The sequence below is a fragment of the Anabas testudineus genome, chromosome 12, assembly GCF_900324465.2.
Source record: "Anabas testudineus chromosome 12, fAnaTes1.2, whole genome shotgun sequence".
NCBI classification, from domain to species: domain Eukaryota; kingdom Metazoa; phylum Chordata; class Actinopteri; order Anabantiformes; family Anabantidae; genus Anabas; species Anabas testudineus.
In genome coordinates, this window is record NC_046621.1 from 15,724,897 (window position 1) to 15,738,675 (window position 13,779).

A 13,779-nucleotide genomic window follows, 5' to 3' on the forward strand; every position below is an offset into this window, starting at 1 on the left:
ATTACTAGTAAATGTACTGTAAGTCAAGACGAACACAGACCATCGCAGAGAATGAACGGTTTGCAATATTCTCAATTTCCAAAACCCAGCAAACATGAATTTAAAGACACTAAGTGTTTTGAATATATTTATTGTTTATATAAAATTGGTCGTAGGTTTGTAAACACCGCTTTTAAAAGATTATTACACAACAACATGCTGAACCAAAAAATCCATATACATGTAATAAATTAATATCTATTAAGAGATTCAGTTAATAATTGTTTAGATTGAATATTTATGTATTTGAATCCAAGTAGTTATAACACGTTTGTGGACGTCTGCCCTCTGCTGGTAGACTTAAATTACTACACTGGTCGCTTAGTTATGACGTTGGTCACATGTGTTTATCCAGCATGGTGACCTCCCTCCTCGGTGGATGTCGTTCTGCTTCATCTATCCACGGTATATTCAGCTGTATTTAGGAGAAATTAAGACTGGTTAGTTGTTCTATTGTGATATTTCTATGAAGTTTACTATTATATTACTGTTAAGTGGTTTATTTAGCTGGTATAGAGATTGTTTTGTAATAATTGCAGCTGTGATTGTAGGTTTTCATCTTTAGATTCACTGAACTGAACTGGATCTCAGACCTCTACTTTAAGTTTATGTATCATGTTATAATCTGAAGTAATGGCTGCACAAATGCCCTTTGCTGGACTTATGTGTGTGCACGGACTGGCGAGAATCAGCACATACAGTCCAAGACTGATCAGACACAGGGGCACACTTGTAAAACTCAACAAAAGTAGAAGGGAGATAAGAACTTTTTCAACTGGTTCTGTGAAATGCAATGAGAAAGAGAAAGAGGACTCAGAGTCTTCACCCCTGAGCACCAACCTGACAGCCAGACAAGCACTGTCCAAGAGGAGGAGACCCCTGTCCCCTCTGGAGAGGATCAGCAGTCTGCTGCCTCAGGATGCCCTGAGCCCAGAGGTGATGCAGCTGAGAGAGCAGAGCCAGCAGGAGCCTGGAGAAGACGCCGACATGCAGGTGTCAGTCACAGACTGCACACAAGAGGAAGGTGGAGGTAAGGAAATGCCTGTAAAGGAAGATCTAGAGACTCATCTCACATGCGATGCAGCAGCGGAGTCTGTACCTTTAGCCACCCTCCCTGGAGAAAGCCTGCTTGCCTTCGGGGAGCTGCTCGTCGCCGAATATCGGAAACGGCGAGCGGAGTTCAAGAAGATGTTCCAGCTTCAGGCAGGGACCCGTCTGGAGAGCAGCTGGGGGATTATCCTGCATGACAGCATAGCCGGGCAGCCTGCAGGTCAGTTCCTGAAGACGGGCAGGGGGGTTCCCATCTTCATACGTCGTGCCAGTCTGGAGGATTATGTGCTGTTTATGAAGAGGGGGCCAGCCATCGCCTACCCAAAGGTGCACTGTTTATCTCACAGTCCCAGATGCATTCTAGCCTCAGACAGTTTCCCTAATCATCATTTGTTCCTCTGATAGATATTGTGTACTTTGAATTGTTGTCGTCGTAACTGTCTTTCCCCAGGATGCAGCGACCATGCTGATGATGATGGACGTCACAGAGGGAGACTGCGTGCTGGAGTCGGGCTCTGGGTCAGGGGCCATGTCTCTGTTCTTGTCCCGAGCAGGTCTGCACATATCATACTCACAATCTCTGATGTTGGCTTTATTCTATTAAGATTACATTGGAAACACAAGTGAAGTTTTACACAGCAAAGTCTTTTTGCTCTATGTCCATTCACCATCTGTGGAGTTTTTAATCTCTGTCTATGTCTACATTCTTGTAGACAAAATAGTAAAGCAGCCAACACAGTTTTTTTTTGTTTTTCCTCAGTGGGCTCTAAAGGGAGAGTGCTGAGTGTGGAGGTCAGGGAGGACCACCACAGGAGAGCCGTGTTGAACTACAAGCGCTGGAGGACGTCGTGGAGTCTGCGTCGAGGGGAGGAGTGGCCCGACAATGTCCAATTTGAAAACACTGACCTCTCTACGGCTTCCTCGCTCCTTGCTCATCAGGGGTTCAATGCGGTCAGTGTCTGGTTTAAAGACTTTGCATTTTACTTAGCATTTTATGAAGAGATGTGTAAATTGATGACATCAGATCATTTACTGGATGGATTGTATTTGTTGCAGGTTGCTCTTGACTTGATCAGCCCTCAGCTGGTTTTACCCACAGTGATTCCACATCTGCACCACGGAGGTGTATGTGCCGTCTACCTTGCGAAGTGTGTATTATTATACTTTATACATTTGTCTATAAAACCGTGCAGCGGCTTCATATAGTTTCTTACATATGTTGTTTAATTGTTTAGGAAATACACTCAAGAGCTACTGAAAAGATCAGTGACCATCAGGAAATGTAATGTGTTGTTCAGTTAACTGGACTTGAGATAAGAAGATGTTCTCTAAACTCGTGTTGACACAGTTCAGGTTTATTCAGTTAACAAGAAAAGCAGTGTCGACTCCACTAAAGTGCTGTATAATGTGTCACCGTGTGCAGGAGAACTCACCGTCTCCCTAACTCTCCCCGTTTCACCCAGTATAACACAGGTCATTGACCTGCTGGAGGGTCTTCGATGTCTGGCGCTACCTTTGTTATGCGAACGTATCATTGAGGTTCCGATACGAGAATGGCTTGTGGCCCCAGCCCGGCAGAAAGACGGCCATTACTGCACCAGGAAGGTGCCGATCCTGCACAAAGACCAAGAGGGAGAGGAGCAGGAGATGTCGGACGAGACTGAGGGTGACTTAAAGACACATAACAGATGACGGTGCTTTTCATTGTCTGATGTGGATCCTGAGCACTTGCTTCATTTGAAATTCGACTGATGTCTTTCAGAAGAGCTGACCACAGGTGCACGCCCAGCCTTCGGGAGTATTCCCTACATCGCCCGACCTCACCCTGAACAATTGAGCCACTCAGGTCAGGAGTCACATTTCCCATAGTACCAGCATAAATATCTATACATAAATTAAAACTCAATGGTTACTTGTGTATTTTCAGCATTCCTGGTCAAACTGAGGAAGTACGTGTAATAGCTGCTCTGCCTACGAGGAACCAGTAGACGCAGGAAAGTGAATGTTAATGCTTTAAGCTGTCGACTACATAATCACCTCACTGCAAATCATTGTTATGTTTCAGTGCAGGTTGTAATAAATCTCAAAGAGACAGATTCAATTGAAACTTTTTATTGAAAACTCAAGAGGCAGTGTTGGACACATGCACAGCGGCAACACTACTAAAAACACACCCAGCAGAATCACAGCGTGACAGACTGTTTCAAGGACATGCAGCCAATATTGGCTCAACTTTCATTTAACCAATATTTCACAAAGTCATTTACTGACGAGTTTCATCTGTGTGTAAGTGGCCGTCGAAAACAATCCACCGGTGCTTCAGTAAGTAAATAAGTAAATAAATAAATAAATAGATAAATGAGTAGCAGGAACTCAGTGTAGGTGAAACAAACCTTTACCATTTTGTGCATTGCATCAATCTTACTTCAAGTTCTCATCAGAATGACAGATCACACGGCATTAGCTCATTCCTAAAGTCTGCCACACAAACCAGACACTTCTACTTTTTCAATCGGACGTTTACTTTGGAATTAAAGTGGCGTTAAAGAAGAGAGAGGAGGATCCACAGAACTCCTCGAGAGTGACGTAGCAAAACTCGAACTCCACGAAGCGTGGAGCTTTACTCCTCGCTGATCCAGTCCATGGAGGCGTCGTACGCACATCCACAAGACGACTCATCCCCTAACAAAGAGGCAAGAATGTAGCCGAATTAGCAGTATGAAATTCTACATAGAAAAATGTACTGTGTGACTTTCTGTGGGAAAACTCCACATATTACCAAAGGACGAGAGAGAGATGCAGACATCTAGCAATTTGTCCCACCAATGAATTCCAGACACTAGCAAGGTAATGTCAAACATTATCCACCCCAGAACTGTATTATTAGGAGCCATTAAAGTGCAAAATGATTCCTATTCATATAACTCCTATTTCTCAGCTCTGTTAAACATCAGCCTCTGGGATACACAGCAGCACAGTCTTTCCCACTTTATCTTTATATTCCTGCTCTGTAAAAGTGCCGTCTTCTCACACACTGGAACATGAGGAGGAAAGGAGAGCGAGCTTCTATTCTCTTGTTAAAGGCTTTGTTTACCGATGAGATTATTAAGAGTTTCTCCACATTCTTGTTGTTTTCGATCTCATTATTCCCAAAGTGGCACTTAAGAGTTTATAAAGGAATGTCAGCTGGAATGCTGAGAAAGTTTAAGAAAGTAAACCAATCAACAAAACTGCTGCTTGAGACAAATGTTTCTCCTAATGAATCTCACATTATGAATATCCACATCATCAGTTGGGCCTACTGGACTACTTTAAATATATAAATATATATATAAATGTTTTAGTGGGTACAAGGTGCTGGTTAATCTGTGAGAGTCTGACTCCACAATGTTTTTGGGAAACGGCCCAGATTGGGGTTCTGCACTATATGTATTAGTAATACCTACTGGGAACCTCCTCAACACAGCAGCAAGAGGAATGCTGCTCGTGGCGTTTAGTCTCCACTGCCTTCCTGTGAGAGCTGGTAGCCCTGCGTGGTGTAGTCTCCAAAGTCAGCAAGGAGGTGAATGGGTGTGGATAGTCGGTGTTTGGGGTCTGTGCAGAAGAGCCGCTGGAAGGCGAAGCTGAGCCTAGGCCCTGATCCAAGCTAGTGCCATGATTACAGAGGCCACAGGAGATGGGAGAGGCTAAGGGCCCTCGAGGTATACGGGCATGATCTCGGTCACCATACTGTCGGTGGGCGCCGCTGTGGTGCTCTGATCTCGCTCGTTGCCACACAAAGTGAGAGGGCACAATAGCCATCACCTAAAAAAGTCAGAGGGAAAAATTAATTCAATAAATACAGCTCCAGCAGAAAAAAAACAACAGAAACAAATTAAATAACTGCAGAAAAACACTGATGGGATTTCTACTGTGAAACAGAGTAATAAAAATTACAGTGCCGCAAAAAAAAAAAAAATCAATCAATCACTGGGAAACACCATTTTTCAGTATCCTTAGGCAATTATACTGCACCTCTTCACAGCAGCGCCTGCTGACAGCAGCTCTATACTCGATGCGACTCCACAGCTTGTCTCTCTGTTTAAGGAAACGGGGAAACTGCTTCCTCCAGTTCTTGCCCAGCGCCCATGGAAAAATCTCGTACTTACTCTCCTCCTCATCCTCCTCCATGGTGTTGGCAAGATACCTACAGACAGAGCACTGGAGCTAGTTTGATTTAGTGTCGTTCTAGTTTTGATAAGAATCAGTGGCACAAAAGGTCAGCTTTTTATGATCAATATCAAGATTTCAAAGCAGAATCTTGAGTCTTTTTCTATCAAACTTACAGCGCAGTGAAGAAATTCTTCCTGGTGTATTCTGCAATAGTGAAACGAGCTCTTTTGAAGTACACAAAGGCCATGGCTAGAAGGTACTGACGAATCAGAAAAGCTGGAGTCAGTTAACAGTACACATCACAAAGCTTCAGAAAGACTTCAACTTTGGTTTTACCTTGTCTGTAATTTTACAGCACGAGTCCATCCAAAGAAAGTCTTGAATAAGGTCATCATCTGTAACCAAACAGAATTTAAATCAGTCTGATCTGCTTTAGGTATTGGTTTTAACCTGCTTGTTATCTAGTGAGCTCATTCACCAAAGAGCCTGAAGTATGAGGCCATTTCCTGCCTCTGGATGATAATAGTTGGAGGCACAGTGGTTCTGGCGTAATGCATCTGGTCCTGGTTCTGGCTAGGCTGGCTCTTCCCCGGCGGGCCCCGAGCATCTTGTCCATTGGCTCGTTTTAGCCGGAGGCCTCTTCTGATCTGGAGGGACTGAACAGTGCTGGGTTTGACCCGCACCGTTACTGAGGGGGGAGTCTGGCACCACCTGTGTGTATGCTTCATCATGCTTCAGTGTAGATCATGCAGTGGAGTTAGTCTGAGAGGAAATGGAGAAGTAGGAAGTTGACAGTGAATGGATAACAGGAACAACAGGTGGTGGGATCCAAAACCAGTATGTCGGTTTGGGGTCTTTACATCATGGGAAGTAGACAGTGACCTATGTTAGCTCTCACACTTCAAATAACCGGCAGCTCAACCCAACATCATTTCATTGTGCTTAACATTACTTCCGAACTAACTTAAGGTCTTAAAGTTACACAGGGTCACGTTAGATTACTCTGACCTCACCTCTTCCTGCTGCAGCAGTTGAACAACAAGCTAGCAAACCGAGCAGCTACTTAGTGAACCAACAGTGGAACTAGCGGCACAGACGCCGGTAGCGCTAATTGCTGAAGTGGATACGGTCCTTAAAGACAGGGGACAATGTTCACAAACGTTTTTAAAGATGAGCATCGAGAGTAAAGGGGTCGCTGGTCATGAACTCACTGAGCGGAGAAGATGGGAGTTTGAGAACGCGCTTCTGGATCCGCGCCAATCGCCCAGCAGCACACCTGGACGCGGGGACGCGCACAGCAACTACGCTCTTCTTCTTCTTCTTCTTCTCTTCTTCTCTTTCTTTTACTTCTTCTTCTTCTCTTTCTTTTACTTCTTCTTCTTCTCTTTCTTTTACTTCTTCTTCTTCTCTTTCTTTTACTTCTTCTTCTTCTCTTTCTTTTACTTCTTCTTCTTCTTCTTCTCTTTCTTACTTCTTCTTCTTCTCTTTCTTCTTCTCTCTTCTTCTTCTTTACTTCTTCTTCTTCTTCTCTTTCTTTTACTTCTTCTTCTTCTTCTCTTTCTTTTACTTCTTCTTCTTCTCTTTCTTTTACTTCTTCTTCTTCTTCTCTTTCTTTTACTTCTTCTTCTTCTTCTTCTTTCTTCTTCTTCTTCTCTTTCTTTTACTTCTTCTTCTTCTCTTTCTTTTACTTCTCTTCTCTTTCTTTTCTTTTCTTCTTCTTTTTCTTTTCTTTTTTTCTCTCTTCTTTTACTTCTCTCTCTCTTTCTTTTACTTTTCTTCTTCTCTTTCTTTCTTCTTCTCTTCTTTTACTTCTTCTTCTTCCTTCTTACTTCTTTTCTTTTACTTCTTTCTTCTTTACTTCTTCTTCTTCTTCTTTCTTTTACTTCTTCTTCTTCTCTTCTTTACTTCTTCTTCTTCTTCTCTTTCTTTTCTTCTTCTTCTTCTTCTTTTTTTACTTTCTTCTTCTCTTTCTTTTACTTCTTCTCTTCTTTACTTCTTCTTCTTCTCTTTCTTTTACTTCTTTTTCTTCTCTTTCTTTTACTTCTTCTTCTTCTTCTTCTCTTTCTTTTACTTCTTCTTCTTCTTCTCTTTCTTTTACTTCTTCTTCTTCTTCTCTTTCTTTTACTTCTTCTTCTTCTTCTTCTCTTTCTTTTACTTCTTCTTCTTGTGTTTCCTGTTCTTCTTACATACATACAACCACATATCTAATCCAGAAAATAAGAGAACCTCAGAATACCAACATCCCTTTACTGAACTTTTCCTTATACATGATTTCAAATTGATATTTAGACTTTAAGTTATGTCTTGTTATAAGCTGTTCCATAGATTTAGCCCACTTATTGAAATACAGACTTACCTTCTGGTTGTGCCATTGCATTTGGTTTTGAATTTTAATGTTAAATAATAATTATAACCTTCCTCTCGTTTACTTAAATATTTGTTTTTGCATGTTTTAACGATATTCAGTATTTCCTTATATTTGTTAATACTCTTAACTTAGATGAAGATCAAATCACATCTTATGACAAATGAATGCAGAAAACCATGAAATCCCAAAGGTTTCCACTGTGTGTTGTGCTATAGGCCTGTGATAAAAGATTCAAGATTCAAAAACAACTATCTATCGGTGCATCTAATGCAGTTTATGATGAAACACGTACCATCTCATCTTTATTGATGATTTTTTGTTACCTTTAGCTATGAAAATGGCCCAAGGGCTATCGAGGGATATATTGTTTTCCAGACTATAAAAAGCCACTTGAAGCCAACCCTCATTACCTAAATGAGCTTATGGTCTTACAAGTAGGTGAGTTTTATATGCTTTAACGCGACATACGTGCACACTGAGGAGTTCACTGAAAGCCCCACTAATCCTCTCAGCTGCCTGTCCTTTGTGAGGTAGAGAAGGATGTGTTTCAGAGCACGCTACAAGGATATTATTATAAACATGATCACAGCTCTTATTTATTTTGCCTGTCTATGACTGCTGGAAGAGATTTGTAAAATGGATTTAATAATATTTTGTTTTGGTAAGTTCCCTGTGGAAAGGGATGTCAGACTCAACGATCTCAGCCATCTGAAAATGACAGATACAGCAGGTGGTTAAGGACCTTGGCTATTCTTTGCATTATTCACTGCACTGTCTACACAGATCTGTTGGTGTCTCTCGGAAACCATTTAAGTCAGCTTGTATAAGAAAAAAAACAAACAAACAGCTAAAATGGGCTGCTCGCCATCCAAAGGTAACAATTTTGGGACTCTGGATGCCATAAGGAAGGGGAGAATGCTGCCACCTGCACCTCAAGAGAGTCCCAGAGATTCTCAGTCTGAAGATGGAAAAAATTCAACAGCATCTACAGATGGGAATACAAAGGAGGGGAAGACAGCGGGACAGGTATGTCAGAAAGAGCCACATGTGACGCCACAAAAAAAGAGATCTGTGACTGAGTTGGCTCTAGAAGTGGTAAACATGGATAAATTAGAGAGTCAAGGTATTGCCAAAAACACAGTGTCACAAAGAAAAGAGAAAAATGTTGACAAACAGGATGTAACAGACAAAAAGTCTGTCAGAAAAGCAAAGAAAAATACAAGAGGTGCGAAAGTCCTTAAAAAGAAAGACAAGGACAAACTACCCACAGAACTGAAAGTGGACTTCCCTGAACCTCTGGTTAAAGCTCACCAAGCTGCTTATGCCTTTTTAAATCCTAGCATAAACAAATATGATGTTTTACTCAGGATTTTGGAACAAGCAACCCAAACACAAGTTTCTGTGCAGCCTATGGTCGCCTTTATGACTCTACGCTATGAGGAAATAATTCAGGGACTGGAGGAAATGGCAGATGAGGGAGAAAAGGTTTTAAAAGAAAATGGAGAGCATCTTGCTTGGCCAAGCCAAATGAAAAACCTCTCATCTTCTCCACCTCTGAAGTCGGGGTCTGATAGTTTTGAGCACCCACCAGATTTGTTGCAGCAGCTGCTTCAGTACACAACACAGAGAATGCAAAATGTGTGCCAGACTGTTGGTGGGATAGGGGACACTGCTTTGGAGGAGGCAGTGGAGTACTTTGCCTCAGTCTCAGAGCTTTTAGAGGAGAAACTGAAAGTCAAACGCACAGTGGAGACTAGGCTAATGCAACTCTTATCTTGCATTGAAATGGCCTCTCTGCGGAAGCCTGGACCGGAGGACTCTGCTCTGTTTAGTGAGGATAGCGGCATTGGGGCTGACAATGAATCCCTGGCTGGATCTGAAAGACGCAATAGGCGAGAGAGTTGTGAGTCCACCGGGACAAACAGAGCAACTCCTGTCAGCCTTATGGGAGATGGGACCTCCATGAACATTAGGCTAGGAGGGTCAAGGAAAAAAATACTAAGTCAAATTAGTCCAAGTGTTTCCCTCACTTCAATTAATTCACTAGATTCTACATGTACCATAATGGCCAATGACCAAAGAGACTCATTACTAGGATCAGTTTCCTTAGATGATGGGGAGGAAAACAACAATGACGATGATGATGAAGAGATGGATAGAGGTATGGGGGATGTAAAAGTAGGGTTTAGAAAGCAATCAAATTCTTCATCTATAGACCATGGACAACAACCTCCACGCCGCCTACCCCCAAAACGCATAGAGAATCCTCAAAATGTAGAAATGACGCTTAAAATGAAAAATGCTATAAGTGGTAGGATACAGTTTGTCCCATCACAGAACTCTAGTGCCAAAGCAAAGATAGTGGACAGCCCAAAAACCAACAGACGTCAGTGGACGGAGGAAGAGGAACGATCTCCAAGAAGGCCTCAAACAGCAGCCCCCATTCAGAAGGCAGTGGTAAAAAAGACGGCGGTGGTAAAAGAGCGACGTTCCCAGTCAGCCGAATCTCTGCGGAGCAAAGGTGAAGATCCTACTCTGCTTGAACTAGAAAGAATCCAAAAGGATTTAGGCAAAAGGTTGCAAAAAATGAGTAAAAGCAAGGCAGGAGGAAACACAAAGACTGCTCCAGCTAAACAGAATCAGAGAACATCACCAGCACAGTCACCAGCAATAAATCGCAAACACCTCTCAACAGAGAAGAACAGCAATCCACCACCAGTTAGAGACAAAGAAGGCCTTACCAAGTGTAACAACCAAAAACAAGAGGAAACAAGTGATGTGAAAGAAGATAAACAAAAGGAAAAGAAAACATTCCAGGGTCCTATAAAAGCCACCCCACCACCTAGTCCTCCTTCATCACCACGACCAGCGACAGGCCTTTACAGAGGCAGAAATTCAGTTAAAAAACTGATTGACACCTTTAGTCAAGGAATAGAGGAACTAGAAGGTCCTAAAGTTCTCGGGCCTCTCAAAGGAGTACGTAAGTGTGGGGTTCCTGTGTTGCCTGGTTTAGGAAATGTAGAAGCTGTTCTTAGTGCTGGGATAACCAGCTGTAGGCCTGAATCAATCTCATCTGAAAAACACGAGTATTTAGATCTGGATAGTCTTCCTCCACCTCCACTGGAGGTATTAATGGACAATTCATTTGAAGGTGCTGAATGTCTTTCAACTGGTGTAGCAGATGATGGGACTACAAAAGTTGGCAAATCACCTGTTTTAAAAAGGGCTCTAGTGTCACAACGACTAAGGGCATCAGTTCAGTCTGTAACAGTACTGCCAAGCAAAGGAGGGCTGCCACAAGCTTCCAAGTTTATTTCTCTTGCTAGATCCGATCAGCAAGACACATCTGCTCTGTCGAAGATCAATAAACCAGATGTTCAGACCCAGGCACCTGCAAATCCAGGAAAGGAAAATGATCCTTTGTACCAGAAAACCAGAAAGATCATCCACCTACAGGAGGCTTCAGACTCTCAGTCAGAGAAACTGTTAACAGATGATGTAGAAACAAATTTACCTGCAAGTCCAGAAAAATCAGCAGACACACAAGATGGTGGCAATTTTTCACTGCCTGGACCCAACACTAAACAGTCTACAGTGCCTCCTTCATCAGCAGTCACCAACAATCCACCTGTCACACCACCTGTGTCTAGAGGTCGATTGTTACCATCCACACCTTCCACTCCAAGCAGCTTCTATCGAAAACCTCCCAGTCCCCACAATTACAAAAAACAACCTACTCCACCATCTTCAGCTAACACTTCTGTTAACAGGACACTCCCCACGCCACCAGCTGTTCAAAGGAGGCTCCCTAGTCCACCTGTTGCAAAGCAGAACACCTTAAACTCAAACCCAGCCTTCACGTACCCTTTCAAAGCACCATCCCCACCAGCCTCACCAAAAGTACAAAGATGGTCAAGAGAGAACAGCAGTGAAGACTCATCAAGTTCTCGGATGATGAGTAATGCACGGTCAGTCTTCTGCCCCGTGTCTCCATCGCTGTTTGAGGCCCAACCATGTTCAGTTCCTCAGCCCCCTCAAGCATGGACCTCTACTGGGGTGTCTTTCCTCTCACGTGTCACAGGGAGTCGTGGAAGGTTTCCTGTATCTATTCAAGGACCTCGACCATTCATCCGAAGAAGTCATTCAGATCGAAGGCCAAGTCTGAGTCTGCCATCAAAATCACCAGGCATCTCAGTGGCTGAGACTTGTGGAAGTGAGCCAGCAATATGTTCACAGGGGTAAGTGTTTCCAATGTTTTTCCCTGTCAGTAATGCTTCCCCTTCTATCTTTGATGGTTTTTAAAGTACACCTTCGTACTTTTGTAGTACTGTAAGTTCCAGAAAATTATGTGATGAAGTGAAAAAATACAGTATGCAGGTTACTGGAGTTAGATTTCTAAATCTTATGTCCATGTCTTATGTTATGAGACATAACATACATGCATTGTACATTATCATGCAGTACTTTTTTTATTCTAAAGCTTAAGTTGGGCTAATCAATGCCATGTTTTTACGATGCAGTAAGAGTATGTCAATTATGTGACATCAGCTAGAGAATCACACATTGTATAGAAAGTTTAAAGTCAGTTATATGAATGTTTGTGCATTTAAATCTCTCTACTAGTTTATTGTATTAATGCCGCTTTTCTTTTAAATGTTGAGGATACAGAATGCTATATGTCACAGTATCTGCAGTAACACTACTTACACTGGCAGCAAAAGTCTAATTTTAGATGTTTGTGAACCATTGTGGCCTTACATGATTTGTCCCAGAGTAATGGAGTGAACTCCTGTCAGCCTTGTTTGGAACTAACCATCTGGCTCACTTCCCTGCTTGCTAATGACAACATTCTCATTTCATGCCTATAGGCTGGATGATGAACCAACCAGGGATGATGAACTATGGGGTAGCCAATCAGACCTCAGAGCAACGCCACGCTCTGCATCACACCCGGACCTATGTGTAGTTGGTCGCGCCTTGCACAGAGACTAAAGGGGCCAGTGAAGGGACAGTGGGATTATGGATTAGCAGGCCTTACCAAGGACTTAAGATGATGGTGTTTATTCCACTGGGAAGGAAGGAAGAGCTAATTCTAGCCACTTGCTTTACACACCTCCGCAACGTTTATATTTAGGAGTGTTTTAGTTTTGGAGCGTGTATGCCTTTTTGCCTGCATACATGTGTTCTACATTTCCACATAATCATGTTTTTAAATCTGACAAGTTTACAATACATGGAATTCACCTGGCTTCATGAGGTTGCTACTGGTTGCCCACCTCAAATCATAAATATATCAACAAGTGGTTTGGAAATGAATCATGCTTTACAAAATGTTCATTAACCATACTTTCAGTTCATTCAGATCAGTCGTTACATCATCAAAACTGGCTTAGTGGGCCAAGGTGTCTTTCCCAGTGTTTATTTATTAAAGCTACAATATGTAACTCTTGGGAATCAAGCGTGCAGTAGAATGAGCCAGCCCAGCATTTGCTTTCACTGCTCTGATCAGCAGTTCAGTTATAGATCTTGTAAAATTAATACTACTACTACTACTACTAAATTTGAATCTGCAAAACTTAACAGCGGAAATGATTGGCCTTCTCTGATTGGTTAGAAGGGCGAGCCTCATTCAAAATATTTTTAGAAGTGAATATGCCTGGACTGGTGCCAGGATGTTTACCAGGTTTAGGTCATAGAAGCCTTTGACAGAACCTTTTCTCATTAATTGCAATTTGGGGCATACTTCTTGAAAAAACATATTTGAAAAAAGTTACCTATTGTAGCTTAAATTCTTTCATTGTTGACAAATTAGCTGTATCACAGCATAAACTGAAGGTACTTTAAATACTTCACATCAGTGGCATGTTTTGCGTCCAGATGGTTTTGGTTGAAGCAACAATGTCACTAATATTGTAATAACTTGTTGTCAGTTATCCATGTTGATTTAATTTACTGCAAACTGCAATGCTGTTGTCATCAGTCTACTGTCCATTATTATCAAGAAAAAGTTTTTTTTACATTACTTATTTTCCACATGTCCTTTTTACTACTTGTTCATTAATAAAACAAATTGCATAAAATCACTTCACTACTAACTAGAAGGTAATTAATGTTTTACTCCACTTCATTTATTTTACTAGTTATTCCGCACTTCACAATTTTGATCAATT

The 13,779-nt window shown here is 41.9% G+C and overlaps 3 protein-coding genes across 7 annotated transcripts; 2 read left to right on the forward strand and 1 right to left on the reverse strand.

Annotated features, from left to right (window-relative positions):
- Positions 1 to 383: 383 nt before the first annotated feature.
- Positions 384 to 3,190, forward strand: trmt61b (tRNA methyltransferase 61B). Of its 3 annotated transcripts, none has more exons than XM_026355124.1 (8): positions 390 to 479; positions 605 to 1,416; positions 1,541 to 1,643; positions 1,850 to 2,040; positions 2,146 to 2,237; positions 2,553 to 2,755; positions 2,852 to 2,935; positions 3,017 to 3,190. In XM_026355124.1, exons 2-8 carry the CDS (start codon positions 673 to 675, stop codon positions 3,046 to 3,048), a joined length of 1,449 nt encoding a protein of 482 aa, XP_026210909.1. In that variant the 5' UTR covers positions 390 to 479; positions 605 to 672; the 3' UTR covers positions 3,049 to 3,190. The 3 variants fall into 3 exon arrangements, with proteins under 3 accessions (XP_026210912.1, XP_026210909.1, XP_026210911.1); XM_026355126.1 differs by having other exon boundaries at positions 419 to 444; XM_026355127.1 differs by having other exon boundaries at positions 384 to 1,416; positions 2,855 to 2,935.
- A 100-nt stretch (positions 3,191 to 3,290) lies between these two features.
- spdya (speedy/RINGO cell cycle regulator family member A) lies at positions 3,291 to 6,571 on the reverse strand. 3 transcript variants are annotated; one of them, XM_026355128.1, is made up of 8 exons: positions 6,453 to 6,571; positions 6,255 to 6,372; positions 5,720 to 6,003; positions 5,578 to 5,636; positions 5,415 to 5,500; positions 5,104 to 5,275; positions 4,536 to 4,893; positions 3,291 to 3,771 (listed from the first exon to the last, which is right to left on the reverse strand). In XM_026355128.1, the coding sequence occupies exons 3-8, from the start codon at positions 5,970 to 5,972 to the stop codon at positions 3,710 to 3,712; spliced, it is 990 nt and encodes a 329-aa protein (XP_026210913.1). In that variant the 5' UTR covers positions 5,973 to 6,003; positions 6,255 to 6,372; positions 6,453 to 6,571; the 3' UTR covers positions 3,291 to 3,709. The 3 variants fall into 3 exon arrangements, with proteins under 3 accessions (XP_026210913.1, XP_026210914.1, XP_026210915.1); XM_026355129.1 differs by lacking the exon at positions 6,255 to 6,372; XM_026355130.1 differs by having other exon boundaries at positions 3,661 to 3,771; positions 4,532 to 4,893; positions 6,255 to 6,571.
- Positions 6,572 to 8,461: 1,890 nt separating this feature from the next.
- On the forward strand, positions 8,462 to 12,601 carry pcare1 (photoreceptor cilium actin regulator 1). The gene is made up of 2 exons (XM_026356572.1): positions 8,462 to 11,847; positions 12,478 to 12,601. Exons 1-2 carry the CDS (start codon positions 8,462 to 8,464, stop codon positions 12,599 to 12,601), a joined length of 3,510 nt encoding a protein of 1,169 aa, XP_026212357.1.
- The last annotated feature ends 1,178 nt before the right edge of the window (positions 12,602 to 13,779 follow it).

What these genes read in the sequence shown, in the direction of transcription:
- spdya (XM_026355129.1), bottom strand. Translation starts at nt 5,972, where the DNA reads ATGATGAAGCATACACACAGGTGGTGCCAGACTCCCCCCTCAGTAACG. An exon ending in GCAGGCGCTGCTGTGAAGAG is followed by an intron (nt 4,894 to 5,103) that starts GTGCAGTATAAT and finishes TGACTTTTTTAG; the next exon opens with GTGATGGCTATTGTGCCCTC. An exon ending in CTGTGTTGAGGAGGTTCCCA is followed by an intron (nt 3,772 to 4,535) that starts GTAGGTATTACT and finishes CCTCTTTGTTAG; the next exon opens with GGGATGAGTCGTCTTGTGGA.
- pcare1 (XM_026356572.1), top strand. Translation starts at nt 8,462, where the DNA reads ATGGGCTGCTCGCCATCCAAAGGTAACAATTTTGGGACTCTGGATGCC. An exon ending in CCAGCAATATGTTCACAGGG is followed by an intron (nt 11,848 to 12,477) that starts GTAAGTGTTTCC and finishes TCATGCCTATAG; the next exon opens with GCTGGATGATGAACCAACCA.
- trmt61b (XM_026355124.1), top strand. Translation starts at nt 673, where the DNA reads ATGGCTGCACAAATGCCCTTTGCTGGACTTATGTGTGTGCACGGACTG. An exon ending in CTCATCAGGGGTTCAATGCG is followed by an intron (nt 2,041 to 2,145) that starts GTCAGTGTCTGG and finishes TATTTGTTGCAG; the next exon opens with GTTGCTCTTGACTTGATCAG. An exon ending in TGAACAATTGAGCCACTCAG is followed by an intron (nt 2,936 to 3,016) that starts GTCAGGAGTCAC and finishes GTGTATTTTCAG; the next exon opens with CATTCCTGGTCAAACTGAGG.